Genomic DNA, 20,211 nt, shown 5'->3' on the forward strand with positions numbered 1-20,211 from the left:
CGTAGATGCTCTGTAGTCCCGGAGGTTCCAGCCCAAATCCCGACTCCTTGACCTAGTGGGTCCCACCCAGGCAGACGCCCCGCCCCCGGCCAACTAAGCTGGCCGCTGACCTAGTATGGACACAGCGCTGGGAAGAGAGGCGTGGAGGGCAAGCCGGAAAAGGGACTGAGCCCCAGGCACCGCCTATGGCCCGCCCCTGTCTCCCCCAGACGATGCACCTGCCTCGGTGTGTGTGGTTGGGGCGGGGATAAGAAGATGGTTTCACAGCAGCTGTTAAGCTCTCCAAGAGCTAAAAATATTTCGCAACAGAAAAGAGTAAGAAAGCTCAAGGAGAGTCAATTTATTGGGGAGTGGGTGCACTTGGTCAGACCCCATTCATAAATAGGAGGGGTAGGGAGTTGAGGAAAAAGAAGGGGTGGTGTCCTTATTCACGCTGGGCATCAGGACCTAGAGACTGGTAAAAGAGAGCTCCAAAAAGGGAAGGGCAGACTAGGAATTCCAGGGGCCCACCCTCTGGATGAAAAGTGGGCCTGATCCCAGGAATTGCAAACAGACTCAAGGGCAGATATGGGGTCTGGTGTTGGAGATCAGATCTTCTCATCCGGGGCTGGCAGGCGCTGGCGAGAAGGTTCTACACCCCAGATCTCCCGGGCATATTGGGCAATGGTTCGGTCACTGGAAAACTTGCCAGAGGTGGCTATGTTCCTGATCACCATCCGCGTCCAGTCTCTTGGGTTCTGAAGACAGGAAGAGAATCTCTAGGTTCACTCTGCCAGCAGGCTGGCCCCATTCTCCTTCATCCCAGCCAGAGTCAAAGCCCTGCCAGCCCCTGGCCCAAGGCCCCTCACCTTGTACAATTCACTGACTTTATCCTGGCATTTAATATATTCCTCATAATCTGCAAAGACCTTAAACCTGGAGGAGAATGGAGAGACCAGAACTCTGTGAGGTTAAGGGTCAAGTCCTTCTTGGTGCAGCAGACAACTGGAGTGCATGAAACTGCAACCCCAGGCAGCCTCCCGCCCACCCAAGCATTGTTCATCCGTGAGCCTCCATGCGGCCTGGCTAGCCAGCTCACCGGTCATGGTGCATGAGCATGTTGACAATGTCCTTGAACAGGTCAGGCTGTTTGGGGGAGAAGAAGCCGCTGCTCAACTGTTCGATGATCTGCCGAAGCTCAGGGATTCGGTCGTAGTACTCCTGGGCATTGTACCTGCCAGAGCACAGCTGTGGTCAGCTCCCTGCAATGGGTTGCCAGCTTCCCGAGAAAACCTGGCAAGACTCAGGGCCTCCACAGCCGCCACACGGCACTCAGCTTTTCTTCCCACACTTTCCGATGTAGACACTCAGGCCCAAAGGAGTCAGAAAAGACAAATCTGGAGCTGGAGGGATGGCCCAGTGCACCCGTGCACACACAGACATACACCTATCATTTTAGGAATGGAAAAAAAAAGACACAGGTCTTGACTCCAGGCAAGGACAGTTCTTCCCAATGGTGGAGTGCTTGCCTGGCATGTGAGAGGCCCTGGGTTCCATCCAAAAAATAAATAAAAAAAATAAAAACTTTCTTCTTCCATTGTTCCAAGGCCACCTCTGAGACGCACATCTTTAAACTTAATAATGCCAAGCTCACTGTAGGATGGTGCTTGCTTTCTCGAACTTTCCAGGTAACACCCATCCGCCCGCTGTCCTAACCTTGCCACAAAGGCCGCCTTCCCTCCCTCCCTGGCTCACTGTTCCCTTAAATCAACAACAGAGTTCTCCTTCCACAGTAATCCTAGGTCCTTGTGCCCTGCTTTGATTCTCCCTGCCTGGGCACAGCCTCCACACAGGCACTCTACCCCGTTCTCTGCAGTCAGATTTTTCTGAAGTAAGTCTGGCCTTGAACACCCAGATCTCATTAAGTGCATCTTAGAGCCAAGAAAACAAAATCTGAAATTTTACTTTCTTTGACAGTATCTCACCATACAACCCTATCTGGCCTAGAATTCTCCATGCAGACCAGAATGGCTTCAAACTCTGTCCAGAGTATAGGGACTAAAGGTGTGTGCCACCACACCTCACTGCAAGTCAGAAATTTCTAGGAAAAAGCTCTTTCAGCAGCGAATGCCAGCTTGCCGAAGCTGTTGCTGGGGCAAGAGTAAACTGATACCAACCTTCCAGAAGCATTTGAAAAGCTTAGGAACTCTCACAGTTTTCTTTTTTTGATTTTTAAACAGAGGGTTTCTTTCTGTTGCCCTGGCTGTCCTGGAACCCACTCTTGTAGACCAGGCTGGCCTCAAACTCACAGAGACCCTTCTGCCTCTGCCTCCTGAGTCCTGGGATTAAAGACATAGGCCACCACTGCTATTTTTTATTGTTTTGGGTTTTTGTTGTTTGTTTTGTTTTGTGTGTGTCTGTGTGAGCACTCACCACACATGCGGAGATCAGAGGACAACCTAGGTGGGGATCATCACCTTTGGACCTTGGGTCTGAGACAAGTCTCTTCGGCACTGTGTAAAACAATTAGCTGGCCTGCCAGCTTCTGAGTCTCCTGTCTCTGCCTCCTACAGGCTTGCTGGGATTACATATGCTTGTGCTACTGCTTTTACATACATGGGTTCTGGGCATCCAAAACGGGTCACCAGACTTACACCACAACCACTTTACCTAGTGAGCCATCTGCCTAGCCCAATAACCTACTTTTTGATATACAAGTATTCACCTTCTGATACTTATCCCCAAATCACTACCCCCACATAAAGAACAATTTTGTTTTGCATACTACATACAACAGTGAACTGGGCAGTGGCTATAGCATAATTTTTTTTTGAGATAGTCTTATTGTATACTCCTAGATATTCTGGAATTTTCTGTGTAGACCAGTTTGGCCTTGAACTCGACATTGACCTTCCTGCCTCTGTCTCCCAAGTGCTGGGATTAAATTCAAGAGCCACAACATCTGGCTTGCCTAATAATTTTTGTAGTTGTTTTGTTTTTTTGTTTTGTTTTGTTTTATTTTTCGAGACAATGTTTCTCTGTAGCTTCTAAAGCCTGTCCCGGAACTTGCCCTATAGGCCAGGCTGGCCTTGAACTCACAAAGATCTGCCTGTCTCTGCCTCCCAAGTGCTAGGATTGAAGGCATGTGCCATCACCACCAGGTGCCTAATAATTAAGGGAATAACCAGATCAGTGATGGAAAAGGTTGCTCACTGCGGTAACATTTACAGTAACTGGAATTGGTTACAATACAGCTTGGCTGGAGAGCTGGAGAAAGGCTCAGCCTTTAAAAGCTGCTCTTCCAGAGGACCTTGGTTCAATTCACATCACCCACATGGCAGCTCACAACTGTCTTTAACTTCTGCACCAGGGGATCCAACACCCTCTTCTGGCCTCTGTGGGTACTACATGAACATGGCATACAGATACATGCAGGCAGAACACCCATACACATACAATAAAAACAAAGGTTAAAAAAAAACAACATTAAAAGCAACAACAATAACAAAACCAATATAGCTTGGATGTAGCATAGAACACTAAACAAACATTTACAAATTTGAGGGCCTGGTGTGTTGGTGCACATTTGTAATCCCAGTGCTCTGGGTGGAAGCCAGAGGAAAGGAGTTCAAGGCCAGTCTGGGCTACATGAGACGTGTGAGATTATGGATGCCAGTTATTTTCTTTGATGTTTTATATTTCTCATTTTTGTTTGTGGTGTGTGTGTGTGTGTGTGTATGTGCATGTGCTTGTTGGAGCCAGAGGCAGACATTAGATGTCTTTTATTTCCTGAGGCATGACCTCTCAGTGGGCTCTGAGTTAACTAATTTCAGCTAACCTAGCTAGTTGACTTGCTTTGGGGTTTACTTGTCTTTGTTATGCCTGGCTTTTATATGGGTGCTGAGGAATCCAAGCTCTAATCCTCACAGCAATCACTATCTACTGAAATATCTCCTAGCCTTGTATTTTTCCAGTTAGTGACCATGTATTTTGTGTGGTTTTACTGTGTGTGTGTGTGTGTGTGTGTGTGTGTGTGTGTATGTGTGTGTGTGTGTGTGTGTGTGTATGTGTAGGCCAGAGGTCAACTCTGTGTGTTCCTCAAGTTCCTTGCATCTCTGAGACAGGGTCTCTCACTAGCTTGGAACTTGCCAAGTAGGCTAGGTTGGCTGGCCTCTTTTCTCTACCTCTCCAGAGCTGAGACCACGTTTGGCTTTCTATGTGGGTTCTGGAATCAAACAAGTATCCTCATGCTTGTGATACAGGCGGCACTTGACCAGCAGAACTATTCCCCAGCCCAAGTGTTATTTTTCTTTAAATTTTTCACAATGTGGGGGCTTAATGATTAAGAGTGCTTGCTGCTGTTTCAGAGGATCTGAGTTCTGTTCCAGCATCCACAACAATTGGCTCACAACCATCTGTAACTCTAGCCCCAGGAGGTTCACACCTTTTTCTGGCCCCTGCACACATGGGGCATTCACTCACATAGACACACACACATACATGAATAAAAATAATAAAAGTAAATGCTATTTTTAAAAACACATTTGAGCTGGCAAGATGACTCAGCAGTTAGAAGAGTTCTTGTTCCTGCAAGGACCCATGTTCCCAGCACCCAACAGCAGCTCACAGCCACTGTAATGTGAGTTCCAGGGGATCCAAGCCCTCTTCTGGCATCCAAGGGCACCAGGCATGTATTACTACACAGACACACATGCAGGCACAACACTTCCACATACAAAATAAAATAAGCCTAAAAAAAAAGACAAGGTCTAGATATGTAGCTCAATGTAGAGTGCTGCCTAGCATGCCTTAAGCTCTTGTTCAATCCCTAAGACTACAAGATGACACAGGCCTATAATCCCAGAATCTTGGAGGATGAGATAGGAAGAAGGCTGAGGCTCACGGCTATCCTGGATCACATAGTAAATTAGAGGGTAGTCTTTACTACTAGAGAGGCTGAGTCTCAAAACAAAACAAAAAAAAACATACATATATACCATTTAGAAAGACCTCGTTTCAGCTGAGCAGTGGTGGCTCACACCTTGAGGCAAGTGATCTCTGAGTTCGAGGCCAGCCTAGTTTATGTAGTGAGTTCCAGAGTAGCCAGGGCTACACAGAGAAACCCAGTCTTGAAAATCCAAAAAAATTTTTTTTAAATTTGAAAAGAAGAAAGATTTTGTTTAAAAAAATATGTATATGGGGCTAGAGAGATGACTCAGTGGTTAAGAGCACTGGCTATTCTTCCAGAGGACCAGAGTTCAATTTCCAGCAACCACATGGCAGCTTATAACCATCTGTAACTCCAATTCCAGGAGATCCAGTGCTCTCTTCTGGACTCTATAGGTACAAGTAGGCATGCCATGTACAGACATACATGCAAGCAGAACATCTATACACATAACATTTTTTTTTTTTGGTTTTTCGAGACAGGGTTTCTCTGTGGCTTTGGAGGCTGTCCTGGAACTCACTCTGTAGACCAGGCTGGCCTCGAACTCACAGAGATCCGTCTGCCTCTGCCTCCCGAATGCTGGGATTAAAGGCGTGCGCCACCACCGCCCGGCAACATTTAAAATATACATATATAGACATATATGTAATAAAACTATTTTAGCTAGGTGCACACCTATAGCAATGAAGCACTTAAGAGGCAGAGAGATTGTCTGAGCCCAGGAATTCCAAGAACAGAGTGAGCCTCAGAGTGATACTCCATTTTAACTATAAATAATTAAAACATTTAAGATGTAATGTTAAGCTGGGTATGGTAGTACATGCCTTTAATCCCAACACTGGGGCAGCAAAAGCAGATTTTTTATAAGTTCAAGTCCAGAGTAATACCAAGAAAGTGTTTCCTTAATATATGCCTTTGTCTCTTTCTGCTATGGTGTCCAGACAAAGAACCAATTTTACTTCCAATGTCAGAATCATATTATCTCTCTCATAATTTCTACTTTCTTTCCCTCCCATCCTGTTACTTCCTTCTTTTCTTTAACCTTGTTTGCCACAAGCTCCCTTTTTAGTTTTCCAGAATCCCCCGCAGGCAGTAGTAACTAAGATGTCGCACAGGCTGGCCAGCCTCTCCCAGCATGCCCCTTGACTGAGAGCCATGCCCTCTGGCGCTCCTGACCCCATACCCTCTCTGGTCCATCCTTTCCACGTCCTCCACCCGCATGCCGAAGATGAAGAAGTTCTCCTCCCCCGCCTCTTCTGCCATCTCCACGTTGGCACCGTCCATGGTACCGATGGTCAGAGCTCCATTGAGCATGAACTTCATGTTGCCAGTGCCTGAGGCCTCAGTGCCCGCGGTGGAGATCTGCTCTGAGAGGTCAGCCGCAGGAATCACTGCAGAGAGGCAGTTGGAGCACAAGGTCAGTCCCAGGAACGGCCCTGGCAGACTGAATTAGGGCCTAGACAAATTCAGGCACATCTGTACCCCAACCTCTGAGGTTTTACCATCCAAGTAAACCCCCCACCCACTGCCTTTTATTGACTCCAACCTGAACCCTATCTCTCCACTGTTTTGGTGGTTGTTTTTGACAGTGTTTCATCATATAGCCCTAGCTAACCTGAAATTCACTATGTGGACCAGGTTGGCCTTAAACACTTGGTGCTCTTTCTTTGCTATACTTTTGAATTTTGTTTAGTTTCCTTGGACATGGTGTGTGTGTGTGTGTGTGTGTGTGTGTGTGTGTGTGTGTAGGCCAGAAGTGGATGCCCAGAGTCATTTTCCACCTTATTTTTTAAATAATTTTCATTTTATTTTATGTGGATAGGCATTTTGCCAACTGTGATAGAATATTATTTGAAGGTGTGTGACTTTTGTTTATGTTGTATTTGTTTAACTGTAAGCCGGTGTTACTGTGCTTGTCTAAAACACTTAGTGGTCCTAATAAAGAACTGAATGGCCAATATCGAGGCAGCAGCAAGGATAGGTGGGGCTGGCAGGCAGAGAGTATGGAGGAAGGAACAAGGAAGAGGGAATGATGGGGAGAACAAGAGGAGGAGGAGGGCATCAGGGGCCATCCACCCAATCAGCCACAGAGTGACAGTAAGATTTACAAAAGTAAGAGAACGGGAAAAGCCCAGAGACAAAAGGTAGGTGGGATAATTTAAGTTAAAGAAAGCTGGCAAAAAACAAGCCAAACTAAAGCTGGGCATTTATAAGTAATAATAAGACTTCGTGTGTGATTTACTTGGAAGCTGGATGGTGGCCTCCCCAAAGAGTCCAAAGGGTAAAACTTTAAACAACAACCAGCATGTGTATGTGCCCCATGCATGCAGTGCCTGTAGAGGCCAGGAGAGGACATCAGTTCCCCTGGGACTGGAATTACAAAGGTTGGGAGCTACCATGTGGTTGCTGGGAATTGAACCCAGATCATCTTGAAGAGCAGTTAGCGCTCTTAACCACTAAGCCATTTTCCCAGCCCCTCCAATTTCTTCTTTATCCTGACCACAGGCCAGGAAAAGCTAGCTATTGCCTCCCCTAGGACTGAGCCACTGTGGAACCCACCTTTCTCGGCCAGGGAAACTCGGTAGTTCTCCAGGAAGATAACTCGGAGGCGGTCTCCCACTGCAGGGTCATGGTTGACCACATCCCCAATGGCAGTGATGAGCTTGATGATCATCTTGGCCATGTGGTACCCAGGTGCAGCCTGTGGGGCAGCCTGGGGTCAGCACGTCAGCACTCCCACACCTTGATCTTGTGACAGCCCAGGCGTATGTTCAAGCCCCAGGGCCAGGCTGCCTAGGTTTCTCACCTTGCCTCCGATCATCACAGTCCTTGGTACCATGAACCTATTGGGCTCCCTTTTGATGCCTGTGGAGAAGACTGGCATCAGGGGTGCTTACCAATAGAGGCAGCCAGGGCCAGGGTGGGACATGGACCGTGCTGGCCTGGGCTGGTCACTTTGCTCTGTGTCTGTGTGTCAGGTCTCCTCTGAACCTCAGTTTGTTCTGTGATGTGGGGTGTGATGTTTAATGCTGTCAACTTGACAAAAATCTAGAATCCTCTGGGGGGAGGGAAGGCAGGCCTCGGGCCGTATCTGTAAGGGGTTGTCTTGATTGTATTAATGGGTGTGGGAAACCCTGCCCATTGTGGGTGGCACTTTTCCCTAAGTAGGGGATTCTGTACTGCATGAGAGTGGAGACAGCAAGATGGTTTGGCAGGTAAAGACACTTGCTGCCAAGTCTCATGACCCGAGTTCAGTCTCGAAAACTAACTTCTGAAAGCTGTCCTCCGCAGGCATGCTGCATCATGCAATAAATAAATAAATGTAAAACCAAGTTTATAAAAGAATGGAGGAGGTTAGCCGGGTGTGGTGGCACACGCCTTTAATCCCAGCACTCGGGAGCCAGAGGCAGGCGGATCTCTGTGAGTTCCAGACCAGCCTGGTCTACAAGAGCAAGTTCCAGGACAGCCTCCAAAGCCACAGAGAAACCCTGTCTCAAAAAAAACAAAACAAACAAACAAAAAAAGGAATGGTGGCTCTGGCATGATGGAGCATGTCTTCAGCACTAACATGCAGAAGGCAGAGACAGGCAGATCTCTGTAAACTCAAGGGCAGCCTAGTCCACAGAATAAATTCCAGGCAAGCTAGGACTACATAGTGAGACCCTGTCTCAGAGAGAGACTGGCATGTATACATTAATCCGTTGCTCTCACTCTATACTCCCGACTGGAGATACAATGACACAGTATGACTGCTTGCTTCAAGCCCTTGCTGCCCTGGCTTCCCCACAATGACAGACTGTATCCTAGAACACTGGGCCAAGTAAACCTTTTTCTCCCTAATTGCTCTTGTCATGGAATCTTATGACAACAATAGAAAATGAAACTAAGATGTGAGGATAACACTACATGCTAAGGGTAGTCAGTCACCAGACCCTAGGGGAGACTGATCCAGCCACTGGTGGTACACTGAGAGACGCCCAGAGCTGGGGACTCAGTCAGGTGGGGTCCCAGCCACTCACGGTTATACAGGGTGATGATGTGAAGGCAGTTGAGAAGCTGGCGCTTATATTCATGAATCCGTTTCACCTGGACATCGAAGAGGGAGTTGGGGTTGATGTGAACTTTGTATTCCCTCTCGAGGTACGCAGAGAACTTCAACTTGTTTTCCTGCAGATTGAGGAAACAGAGGGTTAACCAACAGGCTTCAGCTTCAAACAAACAAACAAACAAACTCTATAGTCCCATTGTTTTCTACTCAGGCCCAGGAAAGCAGATGATAGGAAGCTCGCAATACTAGTTCCCTCAACCCCTGCACCAAGGCAGACATTATTAATCTATGCCAGCATTCTCTCAATGATAGCAGATGCTGCCTTCCACCGCTGATTCCCACCAATGGCTGAGTCTGGTAGGGGAGATGGTCTCTAGTTGCCACTCCTGTCCTCCCCAGATGCTAGCCCTGGTTCAGGGATCCCAGGCTGCAGTCCTCCCCACCTGTTTTACTTTGGCCACATCACGGATAAAGGATTCATCATCCACATAGGAGAGCAGTTTGCGCAGCTGGTCCAGGTCTGAGATGTACTCCTCACCAATGCGCTGTGGGAAGACAGCTTTCGGCTAAGACCGCCCCATCCTGGCCTCCCTCCTCCAGATAGCTAGACCCTTCCACCTTGAACTTCTCTTCCCAAAGCCTCCTAGCCAGAGCACTACAAACACACTCATCTTCCTCCTACACCAACACTGAGCCCTCTGGGCTGCTCCACCACCCCAGCAGGCTTCCTTGACCTCTGCCCTTTCCTTGTGTTGACATTCCCTCCAGCCTCCCACCAGACATCTGCCCCTTCGCAGCCTCACTCGAGATGTGACAACATTAAACTGTGACCTCCAGCACGTTGGCCTCTGTAACCAAGGCCTCCTTAGCCATAGGGCAAGCTTGTTCAAGTAAGAAAGCAGTGGTGGTGGCGACACCTTTAATCCCAGCACTCAGGAGGCAGAGGCAGGCGGATCTCTGTGAGTTCAAGGCCAGCCAGGTCCATAAGTAAGTTCCAGGACAGGCTCCAAAGCTACAGAGAAACCCTGTCTCAACCCCCCCCCCAATAAAAGCACTATCTCTTCTTCCAAGTGGACATCAGGCTTGGGAACACAGTACAGGGTTGTAGCCTTTGTACAGGAGCTAGCTAGCCCCACTGGAGTGTCTTGTATTGGCCTGTATTGATCCTATCAGCCATACAGTGACCTCTCACCTCAGCAATGACCTCTGCCAGCCCAGGGTTACACAGAACCAGCCAGCGCCGAGGGGTGATGCCATTCGTCTTGTTCTGGAATTTATGAGGCTCCAGCTCATAAAAGTCCTTGAAGCTGCAGGTTGGGGTTGAGTGAGGGTCACCATTCACCTCTGCAGAGACCGCCCACCTGGCCCCCTACTTTATTATTTTTTTTTTCCTGAAAGAGGCTTGGATGCAGGTGCAGACCTTGGGCAGGTAGTGGTGCTGCATGTAAGAGGGAGTCGTCTGGAACAGGATTGTACCAGAGGGGCTAGTGTGTTCTAAGAATGAGTCACCTTGAGGTGGGGAGACGGCTCAGCGTTAATGGATGCTTGCTGCTAAGCCTACCCTGAGTGATCACAGAGCGGGAGGCTAGAACTGAAGCACTCAGAGGAGGGATCAGCCCAGGACATCCTGTTTGATGCCACGTGAAGGGACAGAGGAGTGGTGTGGGCGGGGCTTGTGGAGAGGCTCACATGGTTTTCTTGAGGATCTCCGAATGGATGCGAGCCACACCGTTGACTGCGTGCGAGCCAGCGATGCACAGGTGTGCCATGTTGATGCGCTTCACTGAGCCCTCCTCCACGAGCGACATGCGCCTCAGCCTGTCTACGTCACCAGGGAATGCGGCCGCCACCCGCTGTATCCCCAAAAGAGCCCAGAGCTAAGACCAGGATCCCTACCCAGGAACCTTAGTCTCCAGACTCAGCCCATAGGCCTCCTGACTTCAAGGCTGAGGGCCCACTCCCACCCCGTCCAGCTCACATTAAGGAAGCGCTGGTTGATCTCGTAAATGATCTGCAAATGCCGGGGCAGCAGTGTCTCCATGAGGTGCACCGGCCAGCGCTCCAGGGCTTCCGGCAGCACTGTGTGGTTGGTGTAGGCACAGGTCTTCACTGTCACATCCCAGGCCTGGCACACAAGGAAAGAAGACAAGTTCTCCACACGCAGACTGGGTGTTGGTGGCGCACGCCTTTAATCCCAGCACTCGGGAGGTAGAGGCAGGTGGATCTCTGTGAGTTCCAGTCTACAGAAGGAGTTCCAGGACAGGCTCCAAAACAATACAGAGAAACCGTGTCTTGGAAAACCAAAAAGAAAAAAAGTTCTCCACACGCTGTGTAGCTGGTGTCCATGTGTCGTGGTCCCGTGTCGTGTTGTTCCCCCCGACCCCCAGCCCAGCTGGGTTTCAACTCTTGTTCAGCCCCCTACTGTCCTTCCACCACCCTGGGAAGGAGACCCTGGAGGCAAAGTCGCTCCTGAAAGGGTAAACTGAATGAAATGTACCTTGTCCCAATCCAGTCGCTCCAGGTCCACCAGAATCCTCATGAGCTCAGGGATAGCCAAAGAGGGGTGGGTGTCATTAAGCTGGATGGCCACCTGTGGGGATGAGTGGGAAGTCAGGGTAGATTTCAGAGCAAGCACCACTGTGAGTGCTCCTTGCCCCTTCAGAGCCCCTAAAAAGCCAAATGTAGCTCTGTGGCTGGGCCGGGCCCAGGCATGGTGACAGCTGGAGCAGGGTGCAGCTGACTTAGGGAAAGCTGGGGTGGTGTGCCTGGTGCCTGAGGATACCGAGCAAGCCATTTCCCATACACTTCATCTGTGGAGTGAGGCTGGAAAGAGGAGGCCATGGGACTTAGAGATGGGGAGACAGAAGCCTTCAGGCCAGCAGGCTACCTTATCGGGGAAGGCATCAAAGTTTGTGCGCACAGGATCTCGGCTGCCAAACTTGGAGGACTTGAAGCGCCGGATGATGTCCTGGAGGGTGGCAGCCACCACAAAGTACTCCTGCTTCAGCCGAAGCTCCTTCCCCTCAAAGAACTAAAGAGGTACGAGGCAGAGTGTAGTTGGGGTGGCAGGGTGTGGGGCCCAAAGTTGCTGTGGGTGTGACCAGGACAGCCCCTATCATACTAAGTCCCAGAGCCCTAAACAACCTGCATCTTCTGGATCCAGGAGTCTTTGCCCAATCAACTGACTGTAGCAGATGGTATCAGAAAGACATAGATGAACTAGGAATCCTATGAGGGTCCCCAGGGAAACAGCTCCCAGGAAATGTCATATCCCACCCCGTCCCTTGGATTCAAAGGATCTGATAGGACACACAGGGACAGCAATACAGTGGGACTAGGACAGTTGCAAAGGTCCCCAACCCCAGCTCCCCTGTCCCTCTCCAAGGACTTGGGCTTCCAGCCTCCAGACTGAAGGGCAACGCACGTTATCATTGGGGTACAAGACGCGTGAGATGTTCTCAGCCAGGTTTCGGTCCAGCACAGCCTGGATGTAGCCACCAACGTTGACTGAGGGACAAAGTGGATTGGGGTGAGGCTGGGGATGGGCATGGGCCAGGAAGGACTAACCAAGGCTGCCAGCTACCAGCAGAGGGACTCACAGTCCTTGAGGTTGAAGTCATTAGGTGCCTTGGCCGACCAGAGGCGCATGGTGTTGACAACGTTGTTTCGATAGCCAGGCACAGGTGTGTCGTAGGGCATGGCCAGCACTACCTATATAGGAGGTACCTGAGTCAGAAGCTGGACAAGCCACCAGGGTCCAGCTCTGAGCAGTGCTGGAGTTTGGTTTGTGGGCCCCTGACCAAGAGCTGAGGCTCAAGCCACTAGCACTGAACTCTGGTAGTGCCTGAGGTAGACTGTAGGTCCAGCACAGAGCTTACTAGCTGGATTACCAGGAGCAAGCTGTGGGACCTCTGAGCCTCATCTATAAAAAGAAGAGAAGACAGGTCTGCTGGTACAGGTCTGGAATCCCAGCCACTGGAGAGGCTGGGCCAGAGGATCACAAGTTCAAGGCCTGTCTAGGCTACAGGATGAGTTCAAGGCCAATTTGGGCAACTTAGTGAGGCCCCGTGTCAAGTAAAAGAAAGAGGGCTGAGGATACAGCTCAGGGGTTACACACTTGTCAAGCCGGTGCAAGGACTATACACTCTTCAGCACTGCAGATCAGTAAACAAGACCTCTCTAACATCCACACTGGACATCCCAACACCAGCCTCCTTATACTGCCATGAGGATTATGGTAAGGGAGAGAGTGACAGAAGCTGAACCCCAAGTGGATCTTTGTTGATGGCTGCTCTACAGCCTGCCTGATCAAGTGAGAGCAACTGGACTCAGAAGAGGGCTGGGTAACCTGGGTTCAAGATGAAGGTTACACAGGCGTCAGTTCTATCCAGAGGTTTCATATCTAGCTGACCACAGGGCTAGTTAGCAGTAACCAATGCCAGCCAGCCCCACCTCCCATAATCTATAAGCACCAATTTGCTACAAAGAACTACCTGCTACCACAATGCCAGGGTCCCCTCCGAGGACTGCCTATACGGGGCTTCACCTTCCCTCGCGGGCCCTGAGGTATTAACACCCTTGATGGGTCAGAGTAGAACACAGGTGAGAGATGATGGCCAGGCGGCTCACGCCCCCATTGCCCAATCCCACAGACACCAGGCTGAAAACCAAAGGGAGGCAGGCAGGTAGGTCTGCAAACTTCCAGCCACAGCTAAACGTGCCAGGCTGCCAAGGCACCCGGCATGTGCAGCAGCAGCACTGACTGTGCCCTAGATCAAAGAGCAACAGGCGTCGTTTCTGAAGGTCTAAGGGTCCCCATGCAGCCAGTTCCACGGGAGAGGCCTCATTTCCTCTCCTGCTTCCCTTCCTGAGCTGTTGCCTTTATCAGGTCCCCAGCACAACAATAAAACAAAACAAAGTCATACTGGAGAGAGGAGCTGGCCAGGGCTGCTGGTACATCACAGAAAATTCCCTCCTCCTTCCAGGTTGACACTCTGACACTTTGCCTGGCCTCCCTGAGAACCCTGACTAACATCTCCCAGCTCTGGCTGTGTGACCTCCAGTATATCTCTTGACCTCCGAGTTTTAATGCCCTCCTATTTTTTCCCCCAAGGCATGGTTTCTCTGTGGCTTTGGAGGCTGTCCTGGAACTAGCTCTTGTAGACCAGGCTGGCCTCAAACTCACAGAGATCCACCTGCCTCTGCCTCCCGAGTGCTGGGATTAAAGGTGTGTGCCACCAACGCCGGCTAGTGAACCTCCTTTGTAAAATGACAGTAGGTTTAAGAGCCTTCGGCCGGTTTCCGTGTCCTACTTTCTCTAGGAGCTCTCCTCCCTTCTGCCTTCCACGGAGTCCCCCCAAACCTGTACCCGCCTTCATCTTCACCTGAGTGTCCACCCATTTGGCACCCTGGCTGGTGTGCTCCACTCGGCCATAGAAATGCACAGGCAGCATGAACTCAGGGCGGGCCTTCTCCCAAGGATTGCCATAGCGAAGCCAGTCATCAGCCTCTTCCATCTAGCGGGAACACAGGGAACACGAGCTGCAGGGACTCACGTACCGTGAGTGGTGGAACAGCGCAGGAGCAGTGCCCTGCCTGGTGAGTCATCCAGCAGGACACAGTATGTTCTAAGCATTCCACAGGGGGGACCACCTGTTCCAGGGGTCACCAGCTGGCTCTGAGGCAAGGATGTTTGTGTGGAGAGCTGGGGTGGGTCCAGAGTCTACCCAGAGGTAGATGAGCAAGTGAGGGACCCCACAGGCTGGGGTCAGGGCTGCCTACCTGCCAGCCCCCACAGATCTTCTGATTAAAAATCCCAAATTCATAGCGGATTCCGTAGCCATAGGCAGCTAGTCCCAGTGTAGCCATGGAGTCCAAGAAGCAGGCTACGGGTACAGGGAAGTGGGTATCAGGAATCTAACAAGAGGGACTCCTCTGCCCCACCCCCACAAGCTTCGTACTCACCTGCCAGGCGCCCCAGGCCCCCATTACCCAGCCCCGCATCCTCCTCGATCTCCTCCAGCTCCTCCATGTCCAAGCCCAGCTGAAAGAAGGGTGCAGTGGTCAGGCCACAGTGCCAGCATGGGAACCCTAACCTTAAGTGCTTCCCCCACCTGGTAAGTAGCCTCATCGCAGGCATTCTCCAAGGCCAGGTTCACCATAGTGTTCTGAAGTGTCCGTCCCATGTAGAATTCCAAAGACAGGTAGTAGATCCTCTGTCCAGAAACAGGGAGAGGGATCAGGGCCACCCACTGACATTCCAGCCAGGCGCAGCTGCGTCTGGACCTCTTAGCCTCCTGTCTGACTTGCCAGGCAGGCCCCAGCACGACTCATCCTTTCTCCCTGCTCAGAAGAGCCACTCAGATTTGGGGTCCAGTAGACAAGAAAGGCATTGATCCCTACATTCCTTTGGAAGGCCTTTCCATCTGGCCTCAGTTTCCTCTTCTAGAGAAAGAGGCTAGCCAGGCCTATCTCAGGGATTAGGTGCTTGTGAGAAGCAGAGACCCCTTCTGAGGTACATACCCCTCCTAATGTAGCCCATCAGGAAGTCAGGACATTGAGAAGCACCTCTGAGTGCTCCCCCAGAAGGCATTGCCAAGGCCCAGAGGAAAAAGTCATTTTCAAGGTCACGCGGTGACTCAGGGCTGGACCTGCCATCTCCTGCCCATGCACGGTTCTTCCCTTCACCTCAAGCCTCCGTTCAGAGATGAACAAAAGCATGAGATGCTGAGGGCACTCAGTCTCCCCATTTCCTGGGTCCTCCCTGCCCCTCCCCCACTCCTGCTATGGGGTTTTAGGTTCCTGACATTTACCAGTGACCCTACCAGACACTTGATACCTGCTGCTCCAGCTGCCCCAGCCTTGCCCTGCCTGTGGCACAAGCAGACTGTGCCATGCACACATTTGATGACAAGTCCTTCCATGCCAGGTCCAAACTGGGTGACAGGGGGATACATTTCCTGACCACCAGCAGCCCCCTCCAACCTTGTCCAGCATATATGTAAGCAGCCCACCCACCCTGAGCACCCCACCCACCCTGAGCACCCCAGGTCTCCCTCCCAGCATTCTTTCTGTCCAGCACCCCTAGATCCTCCAACCCCAGGCTCCTAAAACAGCAATTTAGTTTGCTGTAGAAGACTTAGGCCTCAGCAAAGGGCAGCTCACATCCAGGCCTTGCTCCCAGCTCATTTCCCACGCAGGGTGTCCCCTACTGTAGCACCTTAGGGTCCTTTTCATAGTAATGCTGCTGTGTGCGGATCCAACGGCCCACGAGGTGGTCCCGCACAGTGTGGGCCAGAGCAAAATAGTAATCTCTCGGGGTGGCCACATTTCGGTCCTTGACCAGGGTGAAATGCAGGTGGCGGTTGAAGTTCTTTTTCAGCTCGGACACATTCTCCACGCCGGCCAGGCCGCGAACACTGATTTGCTTTCTCTTATCCTGGTCTGAAAGAGGTCTGGACATGGCTGCGGGAAGGCAGGCGGGACTGGACAGACTGAAAGCCTTGGTGCCTCCAGCCGGGGAGTGGAGCTGCTCAGCTGTGAGGGGATTTAAAGCCTGGCTCTGGGCAGCATGACACGCCTCCCGGGACATGGGAGGGTCTTGGCCTTGAAGCTCAGGGAGCTATTTTGGGGGCAAGTGGAGAAGAGAGAGGAAGGGAGAGAGGGAGGGAAGAAGGGAGAGAGGCAGGGAGGGAGGAATAAGGGAGGGGCATGTTCACAGCTGACCCACTTCTAGGTTCCTAAGCCTTCTGGCCTTGTCTTCTGGCCCCTTGCTTTTAGAGGATTGGAGACAGGATACTTCAGAAAGAGCTGGACTTCTCTGGGAGGCCTGAGGCATGCTTAAAACAATCTGGTTGAGACCTTGCCTATGGCATTATCTACCTAGGCTCTTTCCTGAGCTATAAACAAAAGGTGGGTTTGGATTGTGGACCCTCCTTAAAGAGACTAAGGGGAGTCGGGCAGCGGTGAAGCACACCTTTCAAGCCAGCACTTGGGAGGCAGAGACAGGAGGATCTCTGGGAGCTCAAGGCCAGCCTGGTCCACAAAGCTACAAAGAGAAACCTTGTCTCAAAAAAGAGGCCAAGGGGTTGTCTCAAATTCAAGACACATTCTCCTTCCCTCAGCGCAGGAGGCTTGCTTGAGACACTTGTCTAGAATGCAATGACTTCTGCTTCTGTGGAGCCGACCACAGCCACTCCTCACCTGGCTGGGACGCCTGCACACAGGTGGGGAGTCATGCGCATGGGCACGAGGAACCACGAGCTGAGAATGAGTGTGCCCTAGACAGAGATGCTGCGAGGAGCTCAGAAGAGGGTGGGCAGCTGTGAAAAGGGAAGCCAGTGGTCCTCTTTCAGAGGACACAGGTTTGATTCCCAGAACCCACATGGCAGCTCACATCTGACACCCTCACACAAACCATATGTGCAGGCAAAACACCAATGAACATAAAAAAGAAATAAATTAAAAAAGGAAAGAAAGACCTGGGTTGCAGGGAGTGCTGTGGGGGTGATGGATGCCCAGCATAGAGGGCCACGGCTCTCACCCCACCCCCACCAAAGCACAGTGCTATGAGCTTCCTCCTGTTGCTGTCTCTCAAGGAGCTCTGAAGTGACCTTTTCCAGAGGGATAGTCGGGTTACAGGACAGCTTTGGCTGAGGCTGCAGCCTGAAGCAGGGGCTACTGGGAACTATAGTCCTGTGGGTCTGCAAGGATGAGACAGCGTTCCCCATCAGTTTGTGACACCACCAGGTGTCATCAGTCTGTGCAGACTCAGCCACAGCAGGCCAGTAAGTTCAAATCGTTTCCTATTTTTTTTTATTTTTCTATTATTTATTTGAGAGTCTCACTCTGTAGCTCTGGCCTTCCTGGAACTTGCTATGTAAACCATGCTCTGGTCTCTGCCTCCCAAGTGCTTGAGCTAAATGTGTGCTCACCACACCTAGCCAGGAGCTCAAGTCTTGCTTGGGCTGCAAGTGCTCAAGGCCAGCCTGGGCAAATCACTGAGATGCAATCTCAGAGTAACAGAGGGCTGGGGTATGGCTCAGTGTCAGAGCACTTGCCTGGGCCCTGTGCTCACTTTTTTTTTTTTTTCCCTTTGGTTTTTACGAGACAGGGTTTCTCTGTATTATTTTGGAGGCTGTCGGTCCAGCCCGGCCTCGAACTCACAGAGATCCGCCTACCTCTGCCTCCTGAGTGCTGGGATTAAAGGCGTGCACCACCAACACCCGGCCCTGTGCTCACTTTCTAGCACCACTAACCCCAAGAAACTAACCAAGTCCTGGATACCTGTACTGAGGTCTCCCCATGATCCACTGCCATGGGGAGGCAACTGGAGGCTTTCTCTCCTCCTGTTCCCACCCAGGCTATACAGTGGGCAGGGGTTTCATGTGCTCGGTCCTGGTTCTGTGACTTCCAAAAGCCTATTCTGTGCCTTCCCTCCATCTCACCTCTACAGTCTAGTCCTTCAGGTTTTCCCTTCTAGACTTTGGCTGTGTTTGCAGCTCATATCCTGTCTTGCTGTGTATCCTTACCTGGTTGTTTTACCCAGCTGAATCCTAGCCTCCTTTATCAAATGTATATATCCTCTTGAATAAAATTCCTGTCTGGTCTGAGTGAGTTCCAGGACAGCCTCCAAAGCTACAGAGAAACCCTGTCTCAAAAAAAAAAAAAATCCTACCTCCTCAGCTGTTGCCTACTAACTTGAGGTTGAGGTGGGGGAAGAGCAGACATTAGCTCAGGCTTCTTTGAAAAAAACAGAACCTAGGCCGTCAGGCTATTCCAAAAGCTAGCTGTGCCTCCAGGGTAGCAAGCTGACCAAGGGGAAGAACTGGCTGTTCTACTCTGAGGGACAAGGAGTTGGAGAGCTACAGGGTGCTACTGAACTGGGAACTGGGATAGCCAAGCTGTTTCTGAGAACTTTCTGACCCCCAGCAGGCAGGGCTCTGGAGCCCCCAAACAGCTCAGTGTATGGCCTAACCTGCAAGTCTTCAGGCTAAGTTTTGTCTCTGCCCCCACCATGGGCACGATGCCCTGCTCCTGTTTCCTGGAGCCAGGTTATCAAATACAGAAGCCAGTTAGGAAATGTAGATGCTTACACAGACAGCACCGACCTTTTTCCTCTGTATTGCTCAGTGCCAGGCAAGTACTCTACCAAGGAGCTACACGCTCGCCTGTTTTTAGTTTTTTTTTTTTTTTAAGATTTATTTATTACATATACAGTGTTCTGCCTACATGCCAGAAGAGGACATCAGATTGAATTGCAGATGGTTGTGAGCCACCATGTGGTTGCTGGGAATTGAACTCAGGACCCCTGGAAGAGCAGTCAGTGCTCTTAACCTCTGAGCCATCTCTCCAGCCCGTTTTTAGTTTTTAAATTGTGTTTACTGGCCGGGCGTTGGTGGCGCACGCCTTTAATCCCAGCACTTGGGAGGCAGAGGCAGGCGGATCTCTGTGAGTTCGAGGCCAGCCTGGACTACAAGAGCTAGTTCCAGGACAGCCTCCAAAGCCACAGAGAAACCCTGTCTCGAAAAACCAAAATAAATAAATAAATTGTGTTTACTGTGGTGTGAGTATGGGGTACATATGGTGCCCACATGGAGGCCAGAGGACAATTTTGGCAAGTAGATTCTCTCCTTCTACCTTGGGTTCCAGGGACCAAACTCGGGTCATCAGGCTTGTGCTTCTACCCAGTCAGTCATCTTGTCAGACACATTTTAGTCTTTCACACATTTTTTTTTTTTTTTTTTTTTTTGGTTTTTCAAGACAGGGTTTCTCTGTGGCTTTGGAGGCTGTCCTGGAACTCACTCGGTAGACCAGGCTGGCCTCGAACTCACAGAGATCCGCCTGCCTCTGCCTCCCGAGTGCTGGGATTAAAGGCGTGTGCCACCAACGCCCGGCTAGTCTTTCACACATTTTTCAATGTTTATTAGCATTATCATGTGTAATAATGGCCTTCATTATTTTCATGCACCTATATATTTGACCATATTCACTCCCATACCTCTTTCTTCCTTTATTGGTGCTTTGCCTGTACATATATATGGCTGTATGAATGAGTTTGGATCCTGGAGTTACAGTTGTGAGCTTCTTACTAGTGGCTACACATTGCAGAAAATGTCCCTTCCCTCCCTCAGCAATCATTTATCTACCCATAGATCATTATGGAGGAGTAGGGCCTTGTGTGTAGGAGTGAACCCCACAAAGCTATCCGCCCATGAGGGCAGGGACAAGTAAATTA

General features: G+C 50.6%; 1 protein-coding gene across 1 annotated transcript; it reads right to left on the reverse strand.

The window, feature by feature from the left end:
• Nucleotides 1-325: 325 nt before the first annotated feature.
• Pygm (glycogen phosphorylase, muscle associated) lies at nt 326-16,511 on the reverse strand. Its single transcript, XM_040748792.1, has 20 exons — nt 16,195-16,511; nt 15,089-15,190; nt 14,940-15,018; nt 14,757-14,860; nt 14,360-14,491; nt 12,575-12,686; nt 12,400-12,482; nt 11,863-12,006; nt 11,473-11,565; nt 10,954-11,100; nt 10,665-10,828; nt 10,168-10,282; nt 9,419-9,520; nt 8,947-9,094; nt 7,734-7,792; nt 7,487-7,628; nt 6,111-6,318; nt 1,079-1,213; nt 849-915; nt 326-737 (listed from the first exon to the last, which is right to left on the reverse strand). The coding sequence occupies exons 1-20, from the start codon at nt 16,435-16,437 to the stop codon at nt 588-590; spliced, it is 2,529 nt and encodes an 842-aa protein (XP_040604726.1). The 5' UTR covers nt 16,438-16,511; the 3' UTR covers nt 326-587.
• Nucleotides 16,512-20,211: the final 3,700 nt, after the last annotated feature.

Source organism: Mesocricetus auratus, unplaced genomic scaffold, assembly GCF_017639785.1.
Source record: "Mesocricetus auratus isolate SY011 unplaced genomic scaffold, BCM_Maur_2.0 Super-Scaffold_4256, whole genome shotgun sequence".
Classification (NCBI taxonomy): Eukaryota; Metazoa; Chordata; class Mammalia; order Rodentia; family Cricetidae; genus Mesocricetus; species Mesocricetus auratus.

What these genes read in the sequence shown, in the direction of transcription:
- Pygm (XM_040748792.1), bottom strand. Translation starts at nt 16,437, where the DNA reads ATGTCCAGACCTCTTTCAGACCAGGATAAGAGAAAGCAAATCAGTGTT. An exon ending in ACTATGAAAAGGACCCTAAG is followed by an intron (nt 15,191 to 16,194) that starts GTGCTACAGTAG and finishes GTTTCTGGACAG; the next exon opens with AGGATCTACTACCTGTCTTT. An exon ending in AGCGACTGGATTGGGACAAG is followed by an intron (nt 11,101 to 11,472) that starts GTACATTTCATT and finishes CTTGTGTGCCAG; the next exon opens with GCCTGGGATGTGACAGTGAA.